At 38.4% G+C, this 27,535-nt stretch overlaps 1 protein-coding gene across 4 annotated transcripts in view; it reads right to left on the bottom strand.

The window, feature by feature from the left end:
- LRRC49 (leucine rich repeat containing 49) overlaps window positions 1-27,535 on the bottom strand; it is a 161,883-nt gene that overhangs the window by 102,812 nt on the left and 31,536 nt on the right. For all 4 annotated transcript variants that reach the window (XM_055536862.1, XM_055536863.1, XM_055536864.1 and 1 more), the window contains one exon: window positions 13,377-13,438. In XM_055536862.1, coding sequence (XP_055392837.1) covers window positions 13,377-13,438 — 62 coding nt within the window. The remainder of the gene's footprint in view (window positions 1-13,376; window positions 13,439-27,535) is intronic.

Below are 27,535 nucleotides of genomic sequence, written 5' to 3'. Positions count from 1 at the left end.
TGGTGGGGGAACTAAGATCCCACATGCCATGCAGCAACTAAGCCTGAGGTCCACAACCACAGAGTCCATGCGCTGCGACCAAAGATCCTGTGCAATGCAACGAAGATCCCATGTGCCCCAACCAAGATCTGACACAGCCAAATAAATGAATACACACTTGAAGAAAACACTCTCATAATCCCTCAAGCAGGTTATTTTGGAGAATCACAAGCCAATATCCTAGAAGTGCATAACCCCAAACTTCAAAGATAAGATCAAAGGAACTAGCCAAAAAATATTACTAATTTGGCTTACACTATTCAGTGCTTCCCAGGAGATTCCTAAACTAACAACTATGATCTCTAACATGGGGTCTACAACTGACACTGTCCACTTCTTTTTAAACTAGAAGAAGGAAGCCTTGTCAACAAACAATTCCCAGAGACTATTCAACAGTTGTAAACTACTCGTTAAGATATCTTGGAGTATATAATTAAGCCACTGCAATATCTTTTTAAGTGCCCAGAACAAACAAATCTAACTGGTTCACCTCCCTTCAAGACAGGAATCTAGAAATAACCTCCTTATTTATAGAGAATCCCAACTCCCTTACTTGGATATCAGCAATATTTTTTGAAGGGGAAGATGCCCTGTTATTTAACCAAGGCCTGATTTTAAGTTCAGTGCCTATCAAGTTCAGGCAATAATCTTCCTTCCTGCTCAAGCTAAGTTTCACCACATCATAACAGTCATCTTTAATCCTAAAAACGAATATGGAGAAAGCAAATAATTCACCCCATCTCACACACACACACACACATAATTCCTACAAGGTAAACTCTCACAAGGGGACGTGCATACATAAGAGTCCCAGGTTCTCTTATTTTTCTTTTCAGGCCACCCGGTCTCCAGGATGGGAGTGTTTTCTTAAGCTTCATTGCTCCCAAGGAGGGAGGTCTCGGTTTTCCAATTCTTTGGCCAGTGAGTTGAAAATCTAATCCAGGAGAGATGATATACTAGGAAGCCTGATTGTAGATGCATATCTAAACTGCATTCTGCTATTCTGTACTCCATTTATCCGACCGCTGTATCTTTCCATTGATTCAAAGCTTAGAGCAGAAGAGAAAGGGTGTGATTAACTATCACCCTTCAAACATCAAAAGTCAACAGCTTCTATAGAAACATACAATTCTTATAAATGTGCTCCTAAATAATTTAACACACCTTTTAGATAACATGTACTTTTCCATAAGAAACAGGAAAATGTATTTTTATTTTGAGAATGACATGATCCTGCACCCGCAGACATGGACTCAAGAATGACTCTATGTAGGCATATTTGGGTATATTAAAAGCATCCCAATAATTTACTCATACATTCATAATGTTCCCTTTTCACTTTAACCCATAACTAAACCTGTGTTCTACTGTTATATCTTTCTCTAGCCAGAATTTTCTGGTTTAACTAGCTTTTTCCTCAATCTCTTCAATAAATATTAGAGTACATTAAATCACAGGTTTTGAAGGAATTTCTATAGGGAGATAAAGTATATAAAGACAGAGCATGGAGATTTCTGGACAAATAACATGATCCTGAAGTGGATTTTTACAATAGATTTTTAGCTCATTTCTAAACGGTTGTTTTAAATATCAGGAAGGCTTTTGACAGCAACTGCACATCTACCAATTCAGGATTAGATTTAAGTCCCTTGTTCTTAGATTCAAAAATACAGTATTGTTAATTTAAGGGAATTTGCATCTTCTATACACCAGACAGATCGCAAAGATGATATACAACATGATAATTTGAAAATACAGTAGAAGGAACTTGCAGTTTTGGCTATGGGGTTATCAGACTCAATTTCTCAATGTAAACAACTATAAAACTGACAAAATATTTGAAGCAAGCATTGAACAACAGACAGGACAGATGTGACCCTCAGAGAAGAGAAACACATGAAAGCCACTTTAATCTTGCTTTCTGCCTGGAGGCACTTCTCAGATCACAGAAAAGGAAGAGGAGTCAAAAAGAGGACACAAGTCTCACTGCGTGGATCAAACAGAGGTCAGAGTTTGGGTCTGCTGAGGCTGCTGGAATCTGAGGCAGAAGGCTGGACAGTGGAGAGTAAGGAGTTGTATAGGGAAGAAACCCCACAAGATATGCAAAGAAGTCTTGGCTGAAATGATATGTACCAACACAGTGCGGCCCCAGGAAGCCTGGCGAATTATAACCACTGAGGGGCCATGAGGTGAAAGTGTACCTATTAGCGTAGAGAGCTCGGGGACACTGCAGTTCCAACCAGACAGAGACCACGGCAGGCACCCAGGCTAGACAGCTGAGGCCCCAGAAATGCTGTGTCTCAGGTGCTGGTCGCTCTATATTGGCAAACAGTGTTCAGATGTTCATATTTCTGCATGGGCAAAGAAAACTGGCACCTGGGCTCAAAGTGATGGCATAGTCAGAGACCTCTCAGGTGACACGGAATTTTATCTCCCACAACTGTGTGTTTACATTCCAAAGGTTATTTGACCAAGAAGCCCTCCCCATCTCTGTCTGTCTGTCTGTCTGTCTCTTGTATGTGTGTGTGTGAGCATGTATCTGTCTGTCTGTCTCTCCCTCCTTCTCTGGAGGGGAAGAGGTGAAGCTATACAAGCAGCTCCTACATAAGCTCCCAAACTAATAATGTTGTATTCCACTCAAGAGCTAGAAACCCTCCACCCTGTACATGTGGAGACAACTGCCCTCAGCACATAACCAGTGAGGAAAAATGGAGCATTGGAAACCAGTGCAGAGATGCTCTGCAGATACATAATTGGTTTGCCTTTGATGGAGAAATCTTGTGTTTTCTGTCAAGATAAAATACATATAGATGCAAAGCTTATTACTCTACGTGTAGAATAAGATTACTTTAGACCTGCCTGAAAAAATCCTAAAAATAAACCTGAACACAATCTGATTTTCCTGTACGTTAACTACCTTTAAAACAAAATTCAACAACTTTCAAATTAAAACAAAACACAGATTCTCAACAATGTAATATTCACAATGCCAGTAATGTAATAAAAAATTGCCAGACATGAGAAAGCAAAAAAAACTCAATATATGTATCAAAAAGGAAAAACAAGTCACTATAAAAGCCTCAGAGATGACACAGCTGTTGGAATATTGGAATTAGTAGGCAAGGACTTAAAATGACTATTATACATATATTTATAAATAAGAGGGCTATCTTATCTTTGTGTTACATAGTTTAGAAACTGCCTGAAACAGTCTTACTTTTTCGTCAAAACAACACTGAATCTACTCAAATATTCAAAAAGTAACTGCTAAAATCTTAAGTCACTAAAAAAATAAAATAAAATAAAATAAATAAAAAAATAAAATAAAATCTTAAGTCACTGAGGAAAGCTTTTAGTCTGGAAGATATCTGTTACAGTTGTTTCTAATAATCCAATTCTACCATAAAATAATTTTAATTTGGTTTCCTTGTTTTAGTTACTTTTTATTATTTTATATCCCAGGGGACAGCCATGCTGAATTAGCTGCAAACTGGGTCCTTAGACAACCAAACAAGATGACATGCTGAAAAGGGCTATTAAAAATTATCTATGAATATTGAAAAACATCAGCTTTAAACTTTGGTTTCTTTTTTTCATTAATTAAAAGAACAATAATTACATGCCTACCATGCGACAGATATGACTTGAGACTGTAAGTTATAACTGGGCATACATCAAAATAGATATTACAGAACTCAAAGAGGTATGGTATAGATAATAGAAAAAGAAAATAATTCTTCTTGTTTGGGGTTTGTATTTAATTATAAACGATGAACAAAAGTTACTCCAGAAGATCAAATTTGAAAGTTCTGCAGTTAGGAGTATATACTTAGGGTTTTGGCATGATTGATTTTGACCTTGCTTTTTTCCTAAAATTAACTGACTGGTTTGTTCATTCCTTTCAATATCTGTTTGCTCACCTCTGCTTTATTTTTATTTTTTTAAACAACAGAAGTTTACTATCACACAGTTCTGGAGGCTAGAAGTCTGAAATCAAGGTGATGGTAGTGGTGTTTTCTGAGGGCTGTGGAGGAAGAATCTGTTCTAGGCCTTTCTTCTTGGCCTGTAGATAGCTGTAGATAGCCATCCTTACGTTCACAAGGCAGTCTCCCCGTGTGTGTGTGTGTGTGTGTGTGTGTGTGTGTGTGTGTGTGTATGTGTGTGCTCAGTCATGTCTGACTCTTTGCAACCACATGGACTGTAGCCTGCCCAGGCTCCTCTGTCCATGGGATTCTCCAGGAAAGAATACTAGACTGAATAGCCATTCCCTTCTCTGGGGGATCTTCCCAACCCAGGGATAGAACACGGGTCTCCTGCATTGCGAGTGGATTCTTTACTGTCTGAGCTAACACGGAAGTCCCTCTATACCTGCCTCCAAATTTCATCTTTTTTATAAGAATATCAGTCTTACTAGATTAGAGCCCACTCTAATGTCTTCCTTTTAACTTCACTACCTCTGTAAAGACCATATTTTCAAATAAGGTTGGTTACATACTGAGGTACCAGGGGTTAAGAGATCAACATAGCAATTTGGGTTGGGGTGGGGGAAGGGTGGGGAGGTGGAATAGACATAAAACAGATACATAAACATTTTTGTTTCAAATTTGTACATCTCTTTTCATGAAAACCAAAACACTTTGCTGTACACCTAAAACTAATACAACATTATAAATCAACTGTACTTCAATTAAAACAAAACAAGACAAGATGAAGACAAGAAGGGAATGTTACAGTCACTTACCTTTATTTTAAATGTTTACGTTCACTGTATTTGACATTGTTATTGCAAAATACTTCAAACACTTTTTGGAAGTATTTTCTACAAGTTATAACGAATAGCACCAGGGGAAGTTACTTAATATACTTTAAGTTTATTTCTAAATGCATTTTGGATTTACTCTACTTATACTTTGAATTTGTAGAACAAAACAAAATAGAAATCATAAAACACACTGATCTCAATTTACCATGTGTTTCTCAACCTAGAAACAATCACCCAATATAACACACAATCATGAGTAATTTTAAGACCAAAATTCCCCCTTAGCAATATGTACCAAAAATGTCCACAACTTCTAGAACCTTCACATTAGCAAAACCCAAAAGGGCCTTTGACACATCAATACCTTAAAATGTTAATTTACTGTCATGAATAGCTATCAGCCTCTCAACTATGTATGTGTGAACCCAGTATGAGACTGGTGTGCAAAACAGCCTGCTCACAGTGTCTTAGTTTAATTTTAGTCCAAGAATCCTTCCTTTTAGAAAAACTCACACATACACACATTGAATAAATTATTCTAATACAAAGGAAAATGAAACTTTAAGATTATAATAAGAATTATCCGGGGACTCCCCTGGTAGTCCAGTGGCTAAGACTCAGGCTCCCAATATTGAGACCCCAGAGTGTTTTCTAAACTTTTTAAACTCAATTCATGGTGAGAAATATATTTACATTGTAATCCAGTTCCCAAATATCTATAGCAAAATAACATTCATACACAAACACATACAAATGTATACATAGATACACCCATATATATTAAAACTGCAAATTTCTCATGAGACAGTGTTCACCCTTACAATGTGTGAGAAACTCTCGACATTTTCTATTCTGCTTTTATGTTTCCAGTCTTGAACTAAAATTGACTAGGATCCTTATATGGGTTTTGACTCAAAGTCTGGAAAACACAGATCAGTGGCATTTTTAAGTCAGCTGCACAACTTGCTAAAGATACAAATTCCTAAGCCCCATCTAAAACTATTCAATTAGAAGCCATGGAGGATGGATCCCCAAGCACTGCATTTTAGCAGGCTCTCCAGATGATCCTTAAGCATATTAAAGTTTGAGAGCCCTTGAGATCTTTAGGATCTCAACTTGAGATCTATAGGATCATCAGGTATTATTCAGACAAAGAGAAGTAGAAAAAAATATTATTGCCAGAAGCCATAGTAAATGCAAAGACTACATGGGCAAGGGAGAGCATGATTATGTTTAAGGAGATTCAGTGGAACACGGCAAGTTCACAGGGCCCTATGGGGAAACAGTGTGGATGAAGAGGTAGGCATGGTTCATTCTGCCACCTGCCTCTCCTAGTTGGTTCCATGCCACCTAAAGAACAATATATAAGTATACATTCTTAAAAAGGAAGGAAACTTTTACACATGCTACAACATGGACGAACTTGCAGCCATGAAACTAAATGATGCTTGCTCCTTGGAAGGAAAGCTATGACAAATCTGGACAGCATATTGAAAAACAAAGACATCACTTTGGAGACAAAAGTCCATACAGTCAAAGCTATGGTTTTTCCAGTAGTCATGTATGGATGTGAAAGTTGGACCATAAAGAAGGCTATGCACTGAAGAATTGATGCTTTCGAATTGTGGTGCTGGAGAAGACTCTCAAAAGGCCCTTGGACTGCAAGGAGATCAAACCAGTCAATCCAAAAGGAAATCAAACATGAATATACATTGGAAGGACTGATGCTGAAGCTTCAATAATTTGGCCACCTGATGCAAAGAACTGACTCACTGGAAAAGACTCTGAATCTGGGAAAGATTGAAGGCAGGAAGAGAAGGGGACAAGAGAAGAAGAGATGGTTGGATGGCATCACCGACTCAATGGACATGAATTTGAACAAACTCCAGGCGATAGTGAAGTACAGGGCAGTCTGGCGTGCTGCAGTCCATGGGGTCACAAAGAGTCAGACACGACTTAAGAGACTGAACAGCAACAACATGGATGAACTTTGAGGGTGTCGTACAAAGTGATGTGCGCCAATCACAAAAAGACAAATATTGCATGAATCCACATACATGACATAACTAGAGTAGTCGAAAATTCAGAGACAGAAAGCAGAAGGGTGGTTGCCAGGGCCTTGGGGAGGGAGAACGGTTGTTTAATGGGTGTAACGTTTCAGTTTTGCCAGATGGAAAGAGTTCTGTGCGATACAAGACTGACTGCACAAGGCTGTAGGTGTATTTATTAACACCACTTCATTGTGTGCTTTAAAATAGTTAAGATGGTACTTTTATGAGTATTTTACCACAATTTAAAAAATAATACATGAGACTAAAAGTCCTGAGTTGACACTTGACCTTGACTAGTATTTGACTCTTTTCCTAGGGATACGAACGTCTCCTTATTTCTGGGAGCAGCAGCAACCATTCCCTTTTAGGCAAGGAAAACACTCAAATTATAAATGTGTCTTTTTTTTTTTTTTAAAGAAAAAAGCTTGTTAAAATTTTCTACATTGGAGATTGAAAGAAAGGAGACAAGAAAGAATCAATTATACCTTAACCTGGTAATGAAGAGCAGAGCTCTGTGCAGCCTCAGTGGAAAGGAGATGAAACACCGTGGGTTTTGCCTACAGATCATAAACTACCTCTGGGTGGTAGTACATATTTATCCCTGACAAATATTTTTGTCTAGAAGCTTTTTCTTGTGAAGGGAAATTTTATATAAAATAGTAATCTGCTAGTTAACAAATATTCTTATTTGGGGGTGCCATAACTCAATGGTTCCCAGATCTAGCATCAAGCCGAACATCAGAATTCTCTGAGAAGCCTTACAAAAATACAGATCCTTGGCCTCACTCCAGATTTACTGGAGCAGGTTACTCAGCAGTGAACTTAAGGCCTATGTGTTTTTAAAGCTGCCAAGGATATTTTTATGGGTGGCCTTTTGGGGGCAAATCACTCAAAGTAAGGACAGCTATGACAATGGCCGCTTGGTGTGTGATCTGACCACTCTCTACCCTCTCAAAACCTCTCTGAAACGACTGAATATAAAAGTAGGAAAATATCCTTAGCAATACTAGAGAACCAGAAAAAGTTCCATCACCAGACCAGAGCACTAAGGAATTTCTGGAAGATATAAAGCAGGTGGAATCAGTAAAACCCCAAATTGCTAAAGAGCCTGAAATGAAGAGTATCTCTGCTAAGTAAATGCTACCGGCAGAACCTCAGAATACTCCCCAGAATCAGAGGGAGAAAGTGTGGCCAGCAAATGTGGGTCAGCTGTCCAGTAAGTACTGGAGGGTTTGGTAGCAATTTGCTAGCCTTCTACCCTCAAAAAGGCTGACTCCTTGTCTTCAGGTTGAAAATGATGAGAGAAGAAGGGCTGTGCTTTGGGTAAGTGCATCTGGCCCAAGATGTAAAAGGAGCCCCCATTCCCAGAAGGCAAGTTTCTTGTGAACATCATAAAGCAAAGTCCAACTGGTTGGATAGCCTTCCTCCTCCCTCCTACATCCTCCACAGACAGAGATCTTATAACTTGCATTCACAGCGATATTTCTAAATTATGCGAAGGAAACAAATTCATGTATATCCTCATATATAAACAAGAACAAAAAATCATAGAACAAATGAATGGATGAAAGAAAGTATTTTGTTTAATTTAAAAAACAAGTGTCGGTAATGGAGAAAAATAAATTCTAGAAATTAAAAAAAAAACTTTATCTCATTCATAAAACAAGAATAAGCCATTAGAAGGACTTCCCTGGTGGTCCAATGGCTAAGACTCTGTGCTCCCAGTGCAGGGGACCAAGGCTTGATCCCTGATGAGGGAAGTAGATCCCACATCCTGCAACTAAAAAGATTCTGCTTGTGGCAACGAAGATCCCACATGCCACAACTAAGACCTAGCACAGTTAAATAAATAAATAATTTTTTAAAAAGAATCAGATCAGATCAGTCGCTCAGTCATGTCCAACTCTTTGCGACCCCATGAATCACAGCACGCCAGGCCTCCCTGTCCATCACCAACTCCCGGAGTTCACTCAGATTCACGTCCATCGAGTCAGTGATGCCATCCAGCCATCTCATCCTCTGTCGTCCCCTTCTCCTCCTGCCCCCAATCCCTCCCAGCATCAGAGTCTTTTCCAATGAGTCAACTCTTCACATGAGGTGGCCAAAGTACTGGAGTTTCAGCTTCAGCATCAGTCCTTCCAAAGAAATCCCAGGGCTGATCTCCTTTAGAACGGACTGGTTGGGTCTCCTTGCAGTCCAAGGGACTCTCAAGAGTCTTCTCCAACACCACAGTGCAAAAGCATCAATTCTTTGGTGCTCAGCCTTCTTCACAGTCCAACTCTCACATCCATACATGACCACAGGAAAAACCATAGACTTGACTAGACGAACCTTTGTTGGCAAAGTAATGTCTCTGCTTTTGAATATGCTCTCAAGGTTGGTCATAACTTTCCTTCCAAGGACTAAGCTAATTAACTAACTTTCAATTTCATGGCTGCAGTCACCATCTGCAGTGATTTTGGAGCCCAGAAAAATAAAGTCTGACACTGTTTCCACTGTTTCCCCATCTATTTCCCATGAAGTGATGGGACCGGATGCCATGATCTTCGTTTTCTGGATGTTGAGCTTTAAGCCAACTTTTTCACTCTCCACTTTCACCTTCATCAAGAGGCTTTTTAGTTCCTCTTCAATTTCTGCCATAAGGGTGGTGTCATCTGCATATCTGAGGTTATTGATATTTCTCCCGGCAGCCATTACAAAAAATGCAGACTACTTGGAAATTAAGATCATGAGAGCCAAGAAAAAGAAAACAAATCAAGCAGACAATAGCACCTCAGAAGAGCTGAATAATGGAATGAACACATCTGAAGAACGAACTAGATACAACTGATTCTCTTGATTAGCCACAGAATATTTCCTTCAAGGTGATCATCACAGAGTGTACTCTGGCAGGTCCCTCCAGCATTCCATGGGCTGGAGGAAGACCTGGAGCTAGTTGGGAGGAGAAGAGGGCAAGCATCTCACTGCAGGTTCCCAGAGGGTGGGCCTAGTGAGTCCACTCTGAGCCTTCTACATCTACTTCGCCTAGGTTGTACCCTTACCTGGAATGTCCAAGGACTATTCACTTTACTGAGGTCTACTCCACTTAGAGCTCAGCCCAGGGACCATCTCCCTCTGGGAAGTTTTCCTTGACCTCCCTTCTCTACACTGATTTATATTTTCTAGTATATCTACGGAGAAGGCAATGGCACCCCACTCCAGTACTTTTGCCTAGAAATCCCATGGACGGAGCAGCCTGGTAGGCTGCAGTCCATGGGGTTGCTAGAGTTGGACACGACTGAACGACTTCACTTTCACTTTTCACTTTCATGCATTGGAGAAGGAAATGGCAACCCACTCCAGTGTTCTTGCCTGGAGAATCCCAGGGACGGGGAAGCCTGGTGGGCTGCCGTCTATGGGGTTGCACAGAGTCGGACACGACTGAAGCGACTTAGCAGTATATCTACATTTGACCACAGCTAAGTTTAACTCACTGTATTATAATTACCTATTTGTGTTTCTGTCTTCCTCATGCTCTGAGGGATATTTTAACGGGAGGCATCACTTCTATTCAGATACACAGATGTGGATATGTCATTCATTCTCTTAATGTATCTTGCATGCCTACTAGAAGAACTAAGTGCCTGTTCTAACATCTACAGGAAAACATACAAAAATGGTCCTGTCTACCAAGGCCATGGTCAACCCATCATTAAATACAGGTACCTATCTACTCCAAGGTGGAGCTCTCTGAATTCAGTTAGGGTGCTATCACATTCTGGAACTTTCTGAATTTCACCAGGTAATAGTTTATGCAAACGGGCCTCTAAGAATCCAACAACTTGGTCAAAATCTAGGAAGCCTTACTACATTAACAGTCAATTCATTTTTGTCTCCCCAAAATGGATACACTGTTGGATATTTCACTGGGTGATATTTGAAAGTTATCCAGAGAAAGTCCTAAAAGGTACTTTCACCTTTATACTGCTATTTCTGCTCTTCTTGTATGTTACTCCTCAACCACTGAATTGCAAATTATGCAACTCTGTCATGCCAGGACTGTAGCAGGATATGAAAGGACACCACAATTAACACTACAGATCATCTACCATCCCAGTCAACTGAAATATTTGTGTCTTGAATAAAACTCACGGAAATGTGAAAAGGGCTTTCACTCTCCAATTCCTCCTGTCCCCTGCCCAAGAGCCAATATATTCTCTATATCATCTCTTGGATTACATGCATCAACAGGAACAAAGCAGAAAATAGAAAATGTACTTGACCTGAAAAGCAGGTCATCTGGAAATATTAGAGAAAGGTAAAGAGCTAAGCCTTTGCAGAAACACAAAAAAAGCAATCAGTAAGAATACTAAAACCCTTCCTTCTATCCCAATTTCTCAATAAATCCCACTTTTAATAGAAAGTCATAAGTATTAATCCCATTAATCACATATTTATTTCGTTGAGTAGGTAAAACTCCTTTTCAGGTTGGGAAGAAAATTCCCTAAATACAGACATTTAAGATCAACTCCCTACGGAGCCAGGAGTTTAGAAGTTGAGGTATCCAGAGGAAGTGGGCACGTCATAACCCCCGTACACCCAAATTTATAATCTCTTTTTAAATTATTCCCCATAAACAAGACAAGAGCAAAAGTAATAAGTTCTACCGCATTACTTCATGGGAAATAGATGGGGAAACAGTGGAGACAGTGTCAGACTTTATTTTTCTGGGCTCCAAAATCACTGCAGATGGTGACTGCAGCATGAAGTTAAAAGACGCTTACTCCTTGGAAGGAAAGTTATGACCAACCTAGATAGCATATTCAAAAGCAGAGACGTTACTTTGCCAACAAAGGTTCGTCTAGTCAAGGCTATGGTTTTTCCTGTGGTCATGTATGGATGTGAGAGTTGGACTGTGAAGAAGGCTGAGCACCAAAGAATTGATGCTTTTGCACTGTGGTGTTGGAGAAGACTCTTGAGAGTCCCTTGGACTGCAAGGAGATCCAACCAGTCCATTCTGAAAGAGATCAGCCCTGGGATTTCTTTGGAGGGAATGATGCTGAAGCTGAAACTCCAGTACTTTGGCCACCTCATGCGAAGAGCTGACTCATTGGAAAAGACTCTCATGCTAGGAGGGATTGGGGGCAGGAGGAGAAGGGGACGACAGAGGATGAGATGGCTGGATGGCATCACTGACTCGATGGACGTGAGTCTGAGTGAACTCTGGGAGTTGGTGATGGACAGGGAGGCCTGGCGTGCTGCAATTCATGGGGTCGCAAAGAGTCGGACACGACTGAGCGACTGAACTGAACTGAACTGAAGGGTTTGCCGCACCTTCAGAAGCTAATATTGTGAGACAAGAGAAACAACACATTTTAAAAATGAGACACTATCTTCTCAAAACAATTGTTAACAGTCTTTAGGTAGAAACTCCTTAAAGAAAATTGAGTGCTCCTTCCATTGCCATTAAAAATAAATTCTACTCTTCCAACAAGATGGGAAGGCAGCTGGAACAGGATTCAACATAAACTGAAGAGAACATTAAAAGTATTTCAGAAAACTCTGTATTTCCACACAAAGAAAAAAAAGAAAATGATTAAGGGTGTTTTCTTTGAAATAATGTCTACATGCAAAATTCACCATCTAGACTTAAGCACTACCTTTTAGAGATATAGTACAGGGATGGGGGCTAACATAGGAAAAAGGTAGAAACAGAAAATGTGCAAAAGCTCAACTGGTTTTTAATAATCAGAAGCACAGACCTAGAACTCAGGAAGAGATACGTTCTCAACTCTTTTATACTTAGTTCTTATCCTTCTATAAAAGTACATTCAGAGAACAGTCTTGAAGTGAAACTAAAGAACTGAGGGGCAAGGGAGAAGAGAAGGAGAGTCAGGGAAGGGTGGCTACTCATTCTGCATTGAAAAGTCTGACTGCCTGTCTCAGCTCCAGTTCTGAAATCTTCCACACTGACACTGAATGAGACATCATCACAACAGAAAGGATGATATGCTTCAAACCTTGACAAAACAACATTTAGACATTTATATATTCGAATATACAGTGTTTAGCTGCATTAGTTCTCCAAGTAGGGATACCAAGTTAGAAGTTATGGCCTAATTAGCAAGTGGCTTAGTGACAAGTATAACCTGCTATATCAAAATTGCTCAGTAGCTACACAGATTGTAGATGATAATTTATGAAAGAAACTCTAATTCAACTATTAGTGCAGTGTCAAACAAAGGACAGCAGAATATATGTTGACGTTTCTACATACGTGTTTTACAAAGGAGCAACTCTAAACAATAACTATAAAGAGCACATACTATACTAAACCAGTCATCATTTTAGCATCAGAAGTGCTAATAAACACAAGAGCTTTGTTTTTGCACAGAGAACTTTGTCACAGATGGCCCTATCATTTTGCAGTTGAAAATTGTACATGTCAATAGAAATACTCCAAAGTATTTACAATCTTAATTTAAAGCATTAGAATCCACACAATCAAATTATTAATAAATGGCAAGTTGGGAGTTTCCACTTACGTAGATATATTGTTGAAGCTGAGAAACAGACGTTGGAGGCAGGGCAAATTATCCACATCTCTCTAGAAGGAAACAGAAAGCAAAAATCTATCAGCTGAAAGGAAAAAAAAATATATTATAAAATGTCTTCTTGTTCAGCTGTTGAAATACATAGCCATTGCTAGTTACTGCAACCTTGCTAGACCACTGAATGCTACTAAGCATTGAGCTCCATTCTTCTCCACTGCAGATTAAATGGGAGGGTTTTAGTACATCCGCAGAACAAGCTGCACCACTCGCAAGGTAAAAAGCACTGAGAACAGAGGGAGATGCTGCTGCTGCTGCTAGCCTCTTCAAGCATGCTTTTGGGAAAGGAGCCAAAGTGCTACTTCAGCCTTTCAACTGTAGCACAAATACAGTATGATCAAACATTTGTTAAAAATCACTTGGAAAAGAATCTGTTCAAACACTTTAAATTTTAAATTTATGCAATCAGCTTTCCAAACAGTACTAAGAATTTCACAGCCATTCACCTCACTATTCTCAAACCCACAGAAATACACCACTCAGTTGCAGATGAATCCATACACTGACAGGGCCCCCGTAATGCTAAAAGGAGATCATCATAACTCTCAGTGAAGGGTACTGGAAGGGCAATTTCCATCTAAGCGAGAATCCAAGGTTCTTACAATTGGAAATCTATGCTGTTCTGTTTAGGTGCAGCACTCCTGAGCAAAACACTGCTGTTTAAATACAGTTACCATCAGCAAATATTGAAATGTTTTGGCCCAAATGATTTTTTACTAATTTTATTAAAAGACACAAACCTTCTGAAAAGTCTGACATATTCTGGAATACCAGAATCTTAAGAGGAAGCTTAGTAATTACCTAGTCCATAATCTCATTGTTCACATGAGAAAAAGTAAAACAGTTGAGGCTGTGGCAGGGGCAGCACGGGAGAGGGGTGGAAAGGTGACCAGGATACATACTGTCATACACACAGAAGCCAAAATAGGACAAGATTCCAGTTATTCTGACTTCAGTGGTCTGCTTTTTGCAATCCTACACAAACTGGTACTTCTAATATTAAATATTTTTCACTTTTATTATTTACAATAATTTCTACTTATATCCAACTGAATGATGCTAACGTAAAAATGTACATTTTACATAAATTGTGACCAATGTTTAAACCCAATCAAAACTTGTCTTACTCTTTCCATAAGTCATCATCTTTCTTCCTCCCCAACTTTCCTTCCTCCCTTTTAAAACTACCATTTCCAAGACCAAATAAAAATGTAGGCAATGCATCAAAATTACAGACAAGTTCAGCTTTTCCGAAAAGTCATTTATTTATTTTTAAAAACTTGTTATACAAAGAAAATATAAAAGTGACAGAACTGTGGCAGAGCCACGTCTCATTGATTTTTTAGAGGACATAGGAGAAATGAATCTGGCTGAAGACATTTCCCATATAGTTTTCAGGGCTGTAATTTCTAAAAGGAAAGGACAGCTTGCTTCCTATCTGGTCTCCGGAAGTTTAGAGTTACAGTCAGATTGAAAGCCTGTCTGAGGAATCTCTTCTCTTAAATTCTTCCTGGAACCTAACGGAGATATTTCTGGGCATAAGCATTGTTTGCTGATATCTAACTAGGAGAAAACTGAGAAGCAGTAGCCTGAATCTCCTTTGGATCAAGGCATCTTTAAAAAAAAAAAAATTTGCTTTTTTCTGTGCGATCACTCTCACAAACATGGAGAAGGTTCCTAAAACCCACTGGGCTTCTCTAAGAAGTAGGCAAGTACAAATCCCACAAAATGACAGTACAAACAGGGCAAGGATTCTCCGAATGCCCGAGGAAGAGGCATTACGACAGGAAGCGGAGTGGCTACGGTGGGCACACTAAACCAACTTTCCAGAAAAAGACTAAAACTACAACAAGATGGTACTGAGGCTTGAATGCATTGAGCCTAACTGCAGATTTAAGAGAATGAGATGCAAGCATTTTGAACTGAGAGGAGATAAGAGGAGAAAGAGCAAGTGATCCAGTTCTGAACTTCATATTTTGTTTTATTATGAAGACAATAAAAATTGGAGATTGTTTGCTTCATTTAGTTGCAATTGGTTTTTGGAAGGGAAATAAACTAGTGCCATCCATTTTTTAAGAAATAGTCTTCTTTTGGGGCCCCAGCCGACCACCATCAAAGACTACAGATACACAGACACACATTTCAAGACAGGTTTTTTACTATTAAAATATAAACTCAAATTACATCAGGCTATAAATTGTGAGCAAAGGGTTTTTTAAGTTTATTTGATTATAATGTTTTATATTTATTTTCATTTAAGAAGCAAAATTTTACCAGAAGTTTTTATCAAATTTTCAAAATTATTAACTCTCATCTGATAGAGGTATAAAAAGTATTCACAAGTTGAAAAGTTAAAATTCAGAATTCAACAACATATACCCCAAAATCATTTTAGGAGATAGCCTTTCCAGAACTTTGAAAAGCAAAATAATTACCCACAAGCATTGCTGTTGTTCCAAACTTCATTCCTATAAGAAAACTATAACTTTAATTTTTCTAGCAACTCTAAGATATACTCCGTAATGAATTTCTAGCATTATAATAGACAAAAAGAAATATTCTATTTATATCAATTATCATGCATGAGTTATTTACAGAAGAAAAAAAAAAAAGACTGCTGAAAGTTACCAGAAGATGGTTGCTCTAATATGAGAGTGAACCAAAGATGTAGATACATAAGATCCAGGAAGTCGATTCACTATTGGAGAGAGACAAGAGAAACTCAAGGATTTCATCTCCATAGCAGGCCTAAGGGCAACCAATCTACATTACAGACAGAGGACAAAGGGCTAGAAAAGGTATCTTCGAAGACAGAAAATGAAACAGATAGATTACTTGAGATCTTTGCCCATATAGAGAAGAATTTTAGAGTTCTGTTGGGGAGTTTGGACCTTCAGTTAATGGAGACGTGAGACAGTTAGTTATTAATGTCAGAGAAAACAAAAGTTTAGTATCATGGTCCAACATTCACTTTGAAAAGCTCATCTTGTTCTGCCAGACAATCCTAACCTGAAAATCCGAAATCTGTTAGTTGCTCAGTTGTGTCCGATTCTTTGCAACCCTATGGACTGTAGCCCACCAGGCTTCTCTGTCCACAGAATTTTCTAGGCAAGAATACTAGAGTGGGTTGCCATTTCCTTCACCAGGGAATCTTCCTGACCCAGGGATTGAACCTGGGTCTCCTGCACTGCATGCAGATTCTTTACCATCTGAGCCACCGGGGGGTAACCTATTATGTCATAAATTCATCAATCTGAAGCTAGTGCACTGAAAGACCCACCTTAAACAAGACCTCCAAGAAATCTCAAAAATACATATCATGACTTGGTCTTTAAAATATGACTAAGACTGTGTCAAGAAAATGTGCTCTTCCTGTCAGGAAGTAATAATCTCAACTTTTCTTTATCAGCAGGTTGTTCTGGTGTTACACTGGGGAAGCCAGCACTCAACAATCTGCATATAATTATTTTGGAATAATGAGGAAAGCTAAAATAGGGGTTACAGATAATTTAAGAAAGCTAAATCCTTATAACATTGAGAAAAAGTCAGCACATTTATTTCACTGTCAAGTGTCAAATCCTCCCAGAAATTCTTTTCTGGAGGCAACTATTTCACAGGCACTGAAACTATTCCAAAGGGGCAATAACATACCTAAGATGGGAAAAAGAAGATGAAATGTTTACATACAGGGGAATAGTTACAGTTCATCTGTTAACCTCTTAATATCAAATTTATTATATTTAACAAAACACACTTCTGGGAATCACATTCGAAATATGTTTTGAAGTTAAGACACAAAACCATTTTACAGATTTTTTAAAATATATTCTTTAAAAATAGACTTTAAAAATTATTTACTATATGGTTATTGAGAAGAATATAACTCTTTATTTTTCAAGAGAATAATGACCTGCCAATGTAGAAGCATGTTTGTCCTACCCAGCTCAGATGCTGTTTTCCATATTCCTAAACTTCACAAAAGAACTAAATGATTCAGCAGTTTGACCCTGTGTAGAACATCTATTACTGGAGCTATTTTTAGAGCAGCCTCCTGCAGGGGAATGAGGAAGAAGGGTGAAGAGACGGAGGGTTTGGCATGCAGCAAGGAGAACAAAGATGACTGAAATAAAATTACAGCAGTTCTCATTTTGTTACTTATTCTGTGACACAAAAAAGTCAGTGTTAAAATATGTAGGGGTAATTATCTTCATTTTGAGAACTAAAAACAAAGCACTGAATAAGCTTGAAAAAAAAAACAAAGTGTTCCTTTTTATAAAAAGGTTTGTAAATTCTAAAACGACTTACTATGGCCATCACTGTAATACAGACACATATTATATGAGGGATAATATGTGTAAGCCATCATATCAACAACTCAGGTCATATTTTTATATACCATGAAAAAAAGTCTATTACCTGCCTCTATTATCCAAAAGCAGTAACATCCATATTTACTTTTTACATTTATTTATGACATATTACCTGGCAATTATCAGTCAATCTAGGTGCAAGCTGCTCTTTCAGTCTGATTTATTTCTATACACTGTTGTAATCCCCTGAAAATAAAAAGGAACTGAAAACCAGACTAATAAGCAGGAAATGACACTCTGACTACAGAGATTTTCAGTCTTTATAATCTAAGAGAGCTAGATATAACCTCTATGAGGAGAAATAGAAAAAGCCTCAATTTCACAATCACAGGCATTTCCACACTTGAATTTCTAGTTCAAATTTACATCACATGCTTGATCTAACAAAAAAGAAAGTGTTAGTTGCTAAGTCGTGTCTGATTCTTTGTGACCCCATGGACTGCAGCTCACCAGGGTCCTCTGTCCATGGAATTCTCCAGGCAAGAGTACTGGAATGGGTAGCCATTGCCTTCTCTGGAGATCTTTCAGACAAGGGATCGAATCCAGCTCTCTTGCACTGCAGGCAGATTCTTTACCATTTGAGGCACCAGGGAAACCCAAGATTCCTCATAAAAAATGGTCCCTGACATTCTTACCCTTACCACTACATGCAAAACTCACTAGAAAGACACAAACTCAAGTCAGACTTTACAGCGTGTGTGTGTGTGTGTGTGTGTGTGTGTGTGAGTGTGTGAGTGTGTGTGTGTGTGTGCGCACGCATGCACGTGCACGCTCAGTCGCTCCGTTGCTCAGTTGTGCCTTAGTCTTTGCAGCCCCATGGACTGTAGACTGCCAGGCTCCTCAGTCCATGGAATTTTCCAGGCAACAATATTGGAGTGGGTTGTCATGCCCTACTCCAGGTGGTCATTCGAATCCAGGGATCAAACCAGTGTCTCTTGCATCTCCTGTATTGGCAGGTGGCTCTTTACCACTAGCACTACTTGGGAAGCCTTACAGCATTTTGACAATGCAGATGATTAAGGAAAAAAACTACTATGAGCAAGAGTAAGCATAAATTTTAGGCAATAAATGTAGAATTACCAAAAAACTAAGAAAATATAATAACTTGATAAAGACTATGGAATATTTATGTTTAAAATTATTAGATAAATAAAATAAATCAAAACATGAGAAATTGGGCATTTATTTTTTGAAATCCATGCAGAACTTCTAGAAATAAAAAATTATGGTCATTATTAAAAATTCAATGGATGGACTGAAAATCAGATTAGACAAAACTAAAGAGAAGGTTACTGAACTGGAAGAAACATTATAGAAATAAAAATCATGCACAAATGTAGCAGAGAAAAGTAAGAATGATGGAAATTTTAAGAAACAAAGAATAGAACAAGAAGGTCCATACCATGTCTAGCAGGTGCTGAAGAAGCAGAAAGTGGAAGAGATCAATATTTGAAATATAAAGCCTCAGAATATTCCTGCCCCCATAATTAGTCAAAGAAATGAATCCACAGATTCATAAAACATAGATACTGGGTATGTTAATAAAATTATCATATTTAATAAAATCTAAGATATCATCTGATGATTATTTTATGTAAACCTGGTGAAAATAAACTTATGATTAACCAATAAAATATCACTTTGAATTTTTATTTCATTATTACCAAATGACTTCTTTTAATTTACTTAACATGTTTTTTAAAACCAAATGTCATTTCTTTACACATAAAAATTAGGCAAAATAAATTTGTTAAATTAATGATCTCCCCAAATATCTCCATGTATAAAGCTAGAATAGTTAGACGGTATAGTCTTGGCATAATGGTAGACAAATAGATGGAATAGACTAGAAGGTTCAGAGAAAGACTCATTTGACTATAACTCAACTTTGAAAAAGAAACCAGTTTAATTAAATGGTGGAAAACAAGTCCATTTGAATAGCGGTGATGGAGAAAACAGACATTTCTATTTGAGAAAAATGAGTCATGACCCCTACATCTCACACAGTGTGTGTGTGTGTGTGTGTGTGTGTGTGTAGTCACTCAGTTGCATCCGACTCTCTGTGACCCCATGGACTATAACCCACCAGGCTCCTCTGTCCATGGGATTTCCCAAGCAAGAACACCTGAGTGGGCTGCCATCTCACACCATACACAAAACTTAATTAAAGGTGGATCACAGACCTAAAATGAAAGGTAAAAGTATAAGCCTTCTGGAAGATAACAGAGGAGAACATATTTATGATATCTGGATAAGCAAAGACTTCCCAGACAAGACAAAAAAAGACACTAATGATAAAAAGAAAACAAATTGATAAACTGTATGTCACTAAGACTTAAAGTTTCTGCAAGTTGAAAATATTGTTAAGAAAGCAAAAAAGGAAGCCATGCAGAAGATGCATTCAATATATAAATGAAATAAAGGGCTGAATCTAGAATGAAGATCTACCATACTCACTGATTAAAAACATAATATATATATTTTTTTAATGGGCAAAAGACATGAACTGATACTTCACAAAAGGATATACCAAAATAGCTAATAGGTACCTATTGTCCGTGAGTTATCAATTAGTCTGAGTAACTGCAAGTAAAACTACAGTGAGAATGTAACACAGCTTTGTCAAATGCAGTTATCTTCCTTTTAAGTATTTCACTGTTAATTAGCAAAATTGTGTGGAGTTAGAGTCATTCTTCCAATGAAAAGCATATTTCACTAATATTAAATTTGTTTTTGCTATTCTATTTCCATGTTTTTTGGAATAATGTTTGATTTCAATTCTAAATTATGCTATAAAATTTTAAAATACATTTTGCAGAGTAATTAAACCCCACACATGTAATACCAACAACTGAACTGATAATAATATAAACAGTTATCAAAGTCAAATTCCCTGGGGGTTCTCAGTTCTTTGGCCAGATCCCCAGGTTGGGAAACCTTTTGTAGACCCTAGAACTTTTGCAACAGTGTGAGAACTTCTTTGTGTATAATTGTTCTCAAGTTTGTGGGTCACCTGCTCAGCAGCTCTATACTAGAGCTAATGGTGGCCTCCTGAAAGCTAGTGGAGGTGATGGAATCCAGTTGAGCTATTTCAAATCCTGAAAGATGATGCTGTGAAAGTACTGCACTCAATACGCCAGCAAATTTGGAAAATTCATCAGTGGCCACAGGACTGGAAAAGGTCAGTTTTCATTCCAATCCCAAAGAAAGGCAATGCCAAAGAATGTTCAAACTACCGCACAATTGCACTCATTTCACACACTAGCAAAGTAATGCTCAATATTCTCCAAGCTAGGCTTCAACAGTACGTGAACCAAAAACTTCCAGATGTTCAAGCTGGATTTAGAAAAGGCAGAGGAACCAGAGATCAAATCGCCAACATCTGTTGGATCATAGAAAAAGCAAGAGAATTTACACAAACATCTACTTCCGCTTCATTGACTATGCTCAAGCCTTTGACTGTGTGGATCACAACAAACTGTGGAAAATTCTTCAAGAGATGGGAATATCAGACCACCTGACCTGCCTCCTGAAAAACCTGTATGCAGGTCAAGAAGCACAGTTAGAACCGAACATGGAATAACAACTGGTTCCAAACTGGGAAAGGAGTACATCAACGCTGTGTGTTGTCACCCTGGTTATTTAACTTATATGCACAGTCCATCATGTGAAATGCCGGGCCAGACAAAGCACAAGCTGGAATCAAGATTGCCAGGAGAAATATCAATAACTTCAGATATGCAGATGACACCACCCTTATGACAGAAAGCAAAGAGCAATTAAAGAGCCTCTTGATGAAGGTGAAAGAGAAGAGTGAAAAAAGTTGGATTTAGAAAAGGCAAAGGAACCAGAGATCAAATTGCCAACATCCACTGGATCATCAAAAAAGCAAGAGAGTTCCAGAAAACAACTACTTCTGCTTTATTCACTATGCCAAAGCCTTTGTGTGGATCACAGCAAACTGTGGAAAATTCTTAAAGAGAAGGGAATACCAGATCATCTGATCTGCCTCCTGAGAAATCTGTATGCAGGTCAAGAAGCAACAGTTAGAACTGAACATGGAACAATAGACTGGTTCCAAATTGAGGAAGGAGTACGTCAAGGCTTCATATTGTCACCCTGCTTATTTAACTTATATGCAGAGTACATCATGAGAAACCCTGGGCTGGAAGCACAAGCTGGAATCAAGATTGCTGGGAGAAATATCAATAACCTCATATATGCAGATGACACCACCCTTATGGCAGAAAGTGAAGAAGAACTAAAGAGCCTCTTGATGAAGGTGAAAGAGGAAAGTGAAAAAGTTGGCTTAAAACTAAACATGCAGAAAACTAAGATCATGGCATCTGATCCCACCACTTCATGGCAAATAGGTGGGGAAACAGTGGCTGACTTTATTTTTTTGGGCTCCAAAATCACTGCAGATGGTGACTGTACCCGTGAAATTAAAAGACAATTGCTTCTTGGAAGAAAAGTTATGACATAGACAGCATATGAAAAAGCAGAGACATTACTTTGCCAACAAAGGTCTGTCGAGTCAAAGCTATGGTTTTTCCAGTAGTCATATATGGATGCGAGAGTTGGACTATAAACAAAGCTGAGCTCAGAAGAATTGATGCTTTTGAACTGCGGTATTGGAAAAGACTCTTGAGAGTCCTTTGGTCTGCAAGGAGATCCAACCAGTCCATCCTAAAGGAAATCAGTCCTGAATATTCATTGGAAGAACTGATGCTGAAGCTGCAACTCCAATACTTTGGCCACCTGATGTGAAGAACTTACTTATTGGAAAAAACCCTGATGCTGGGAAAGATTGAAGGCAGAAGAAGAAGGGGATGACAGAGGATTAGATGGCTGGATGGTATCACCGACTCAATTGTCACGAGTTTGAGTAAACTCCGGGAGTTGGTGATGGACAGGGAGGCCTGGTGTGCTGTAGTCCATGAGGTCACAGAGTTGGACATGACTGAGAGACTGAAGTGAACTGAACTGATGTAGATTGTAACATATATTCAGATTTCAGATTTGTTGAAATATTGAAAAATACATGCCTCAAATTGGTCAAATATAGTAGTTCCATATCTATATAGATCATAGTGAGTCTGAAAGACTTCAAGAAGAAATCTTATAATCTTAAAACAAACAGAGGAAGTAAAAGACTACCAACAAAAAGTGATTGATGACAGTTTAATTACAATAATAGAAAACTGAAGACAAGGGAATATGCGCTTCAAAACATCCAGGAGAAAAACAACTGTCAACCAAATCCAGAATCAGTCATGAGTAAAAGCAAAATAAACAAGTTACCAAACAGAAACTGAGAAAGCTTACTACCACCATAGCCGTCTTAAAGGAACTTTATCTAAGTTATATACTCTGGGAAGAGTGGTAAAGCCAAACAAGTATGTGGCTGAATCCAAATAAACACCGACTAAAAACACAGCAATTAAAATATATAAATTGGATGGTTAAAAAAAAAGGAAATACTAGGCAACGAAAGCATGCAAAATGAGAGGGGTTTACTGGATTCAATGATTCTAAGGTCCTTTTTTGAGAAGAAGGTAGGGACGTGTACTTGACTATAATTTAAATCAACTGTGTATTTTAAAATGCAATAGTAACCATTAATGTAAAGAAGAACAGAGAAAACTCCATCAACTGGAAATCATACATAAGAAGAAAAATAGAAAGCTTGAAATAATATCAAATTGATGAATGGAAATGTATGTAATCACAATTAGTATAACAGACAAACGTCTGATCAGAAGACAGATTCTCAGATTGTAAATTTAAAAATGAATTGTGCATGTGACCTACGCATATGTGGATGTTTAATTTGCTAAAAGAAGATACTGCCAAGGGGAGAGGGAAGAACAAAAAGAATTTACTTTTCAAGAAAATGTGCCGGGACAACTGGTAATCCATATGAGAAAAAAAAATGAAATTGGATTTCAATGGCACATCACAAGCAAAAATCAATGCCAAATAGATGAAACACCCCCATGTGAAGAACAACTTTAAAACTCTTGCAAGACAACGTAGAAAAATATCTTTATGTCCTCAGCCTATAAAAAAGGATTTTTCAAACAAAAAGAAGAAACAATAAAGGAAACTATTGATTTTTACTTCTGTTTCTCAAAGACAGCAGAAAGAAAATAAATACTACTGATCAAGAGGAAACTGCAGCCATGAAATTAAAAGACGCTTACTCCTTGGAAGGAAAGTTATGACCAACCTAGATAGCATTTTGAAAAGCAGAGGTCTGTCTAGTCAAGGCTATGGTTTTTCCAGTGGTCAGGTATGGATGTGAGAGTTGGATTGTGAAGAAAGCTAAGTGCCGAAGAATTGATGTTTTTGAACTGTGGTGTTGGAGAAGACTCTTGAGAGTCCCTTGGACTACAAGGAGATCCAACCAGTCCATTCTAAAGCAGATCAGCCCTGGGTGTTCTTTGGAAGGAATGATGCTGAAGCTGAAACTCCAGTACTTTGGCCACATCATGCTGATGCTGGGAGGGATTGGGGGCAGGAGGAAAAGGGGATGACAGAGGATGAGATGGCTGGATGGCATCACAGACTCAATGGACGTGAGTCTGAGTGAACTCTGGGAGTTGGTGATGGACAGGGAGGCCTGGTGTGCTGCGATTCATGGGGTCACAAAGAGTCAGACACGACTGAGCAACTGAACTGAACTGAATAGGAAAAAGAAAAAGACGTTATAACAGTGGGCAAAGGATAAGGCTATCTGCAGAACAAGCAATATCAATATCAAAAATGAAAAAAAGATGATAGACATTCAATCCCACTAGAAATTCAAATCTCAAAATAATACAATTTCATAGTTATAAGACTGGCAAAAATTAGAAGGTCAACATCTGACAACATCAAGTGTCAATAAAGTTGTGAAGTTAAAGAAACTCTCAGGGAAAGCTGATGGAAATGTAATTTGGTACAACCACTTTGGGGGAAATGTGGCAGCAACTAATAGAGTGAAACGACGTGCATAGTCCTGGCACCAAGCAATGCTTCTCCCAAGTCACCATTTAGCATTATTTTTCAAAGGCAGATTACAACCAGTTTTTCATTAGTCAAGAAACCAATTCAGGGACTTCACAGGTAGCTCACTGGTAAAGAATTCTCTTGCAATGTAGAAGATGCAAGAGACATGGGTTCTATCCCTGTATTGGGAAGATCCCCTGGAGAAGGAAACTGCAACCCACTCCAGTATTCTTGCCTGGGAAATCCCATGGACAGAGGAGCCTGGTGGACTACAGTCCATGGGGTCGCAAAGAGTCAGATACGACTGAGCATGCATGCACAATGTAAATTTTATTAACATAGATTACGGCTAAAACTGTCTGAAAGCCACTGTCCAAGGGAAACTGTTATAATTATGCACAAAAAGATACACACAAAAATATTATTTCTTAACAATAAAAATTATAAATATTATCCAAAAACAGAAGAATAAATATTTAATCATAATCATATAGTATTATATAACAATGAAAATTAGTGAACTGGAGCGATAGGTATCAATACATATAAATCTCAAAGCATAATAAAAGTAACTTACAGAAGATATGTACTGTTTGATAAAACCATGTACAGAAGACTTAAAAGCAAGCAAAATAATTACTTCATTGTTTAGCGATATATATGGGATTGTTTGGGAATATATATATACAGGAAACACAAACAGATACATAGAAATAAACACCAAATTCATAACTGTGGTTATGTCTGCAAAGGAGGGAGGGACTGTGTTGGGGGAGGGCTACAGAGTAGGTCTCAACTATATTTAAAAGGCTTTTATTTAAATTCATTGGTTGACACACAAATGTTGGTAATCTTATTTCCTATTCTTTGGGAATGTTTGAAATGTTTCATAGTTCTTTTAAAGGGAAAGATATACAAACTAAAAAGATATTTGCTTAGAAACTTATAAAATTTCCAAGAAAAAGATCAGAGAATTGAATACAACTATACTGTATTAAATAGTCCTTGATTTTTTATTGTATTACATTCTTTTCTACACTGAAATTATCAGTGAAGAGGTTTCTGATAAGATGGTAAAGTAGGTGATGCATTTATTTCATCTCCTTCCCAAGATTCAATGGGTGAAACAAACAAAATAAATAAAATGAACAATTCCAAAGAAAACATTAAAAACAAAAGTTACTAATAGAGCAACACTTTTGATGAAATTTCAGGAATCTGAAAAGCAGATGGACGTTATTGGAGATAATCTTGAACAAAGAAAACTGCAGCTCAGAACTGGCCGGAGAGATGCTGTACTGCAAACGTGGCAATTCTCTCCATGAGAATGCCAACTTCCACTCTCGGAGTCAGCACAAACAAAACACAGGCATGCACTACGAATAGCTATGACTAATCAAGTAGATGTATAATTAAAGATGTGTCTACTAAACAGCTAATCCTGGAACACCAACAAACCCACTGCCCACCCAGCCCACTCCCACTCCTGCCATGCACACACACAATCATGTACAGAGCAGCTGGCTGAAGAAATCCTCAGCTACAGCCTCAGGATCTGTTTCTAACAGAGATCAAGGAAAGATGGAGAGCATGGGTGTTTTATCTATCAGTTCAGTCAGTCAGTTCACTCGCTCAGTCATGTCCGACTCTTTGTGACCCCATGAATCGCAGCACGCCAGGCCTCCCTGTCCATCACCAACTCCCGGAGTTCACTCAGACTCATGTCCATCAAGTCGGTGATGACATCCAGCCATCTCATCCACTGTCATCTCCTTCTCCTCCCGCTCCCAATCCCTCCCAGCATCAGGGTCTTTTCCAATGAGTCAACTCTTCACATGAGGTGGCCAAAGTATTGGAGTTTCAGCTTCAGCATCAGTCCTTCCAATGAACAGCCAGGACTGATCTCCTTTAGAATGGACTAGTTGGATCTCCTTGCAGTCCAAGGGACTCTCAAGAGTCTTCTCCAACACCACAGTTCGAAAGCATCAATTCTTCAGCGCTCAGCTTTCTTCACAGTCCAACTCTCACATCCATACATGACTACTGGAAAAACCATAGCCTTGACTAGACGGACCTTTGTGGGCAAAGTAATGTCTCTGCCTTTCAAAATGCTATCTAGGTTGGTCATAACTTTCCTTCAAAGGAGTAAGCATCTTTTAATTTCATGGCTGCAGTCACCATCTGCAGTGATTTTGGAGCCCCCCAAAATAAAGTCTGCCACTATTTCCACTATTTCCCCATCTATCTGCCATGAAGTGATGGGACCAGATGCCATGATCTTAGTTTTCTGAATGTTGAGCTTTAAGCCAACTTTTTCACTCTTCTCTTTCATCAAGAGGCTCTTTAGTTCTTTTTTACTTTCTACCATAAGGGTGGCATCATTTGCATATCTGAGGTTATTGATATTTCTCCCGGCAATCTTGATTCCAGCTTGTGCTTCTTCCAGTCCAGCGTTTCTCATGATGTACTCTGCATAGAAGTTAAATAAACAGGGTGACAATATACAGCCTCGATGTACTCCTTTTCCTATTTGGAACCAGTCTGTTGTTCCATGTCCAGTTCTAACTGTTGCTTCCTGACCTGCATACAGGTTTCTCAAGAGGCAGGTCAGGTGGTCTGGTATTCCCATCTCTTTCAGAATTTTCCACAGTTTATTGTGATCCACACAGTCAAAGGCTTTGGCATAGTCAATAAAGCAGAATTAGATGTTTTTCTAGAACTCTCTTGCTT

Source organism: Bubalus kerabau, chromosome 10 (genome assembly GCF_029407905.1).
Source record: "Bubalus kerabau isolate K-KA32 ecotype Philippines breed swamp buffalo chromosome 10, PCC_UOA_SB_1v2, whole genome shotgun sequence".
Lineage (NCBI taxonomy): Eukaryota > Metazoa > Chordata > Mammalia > Artiodactyla > Bovidae > Bubalus > Bubalus kerabau.
This window is presented reverse-complemented; position numbering and strand designations above follow the sequence as displayed.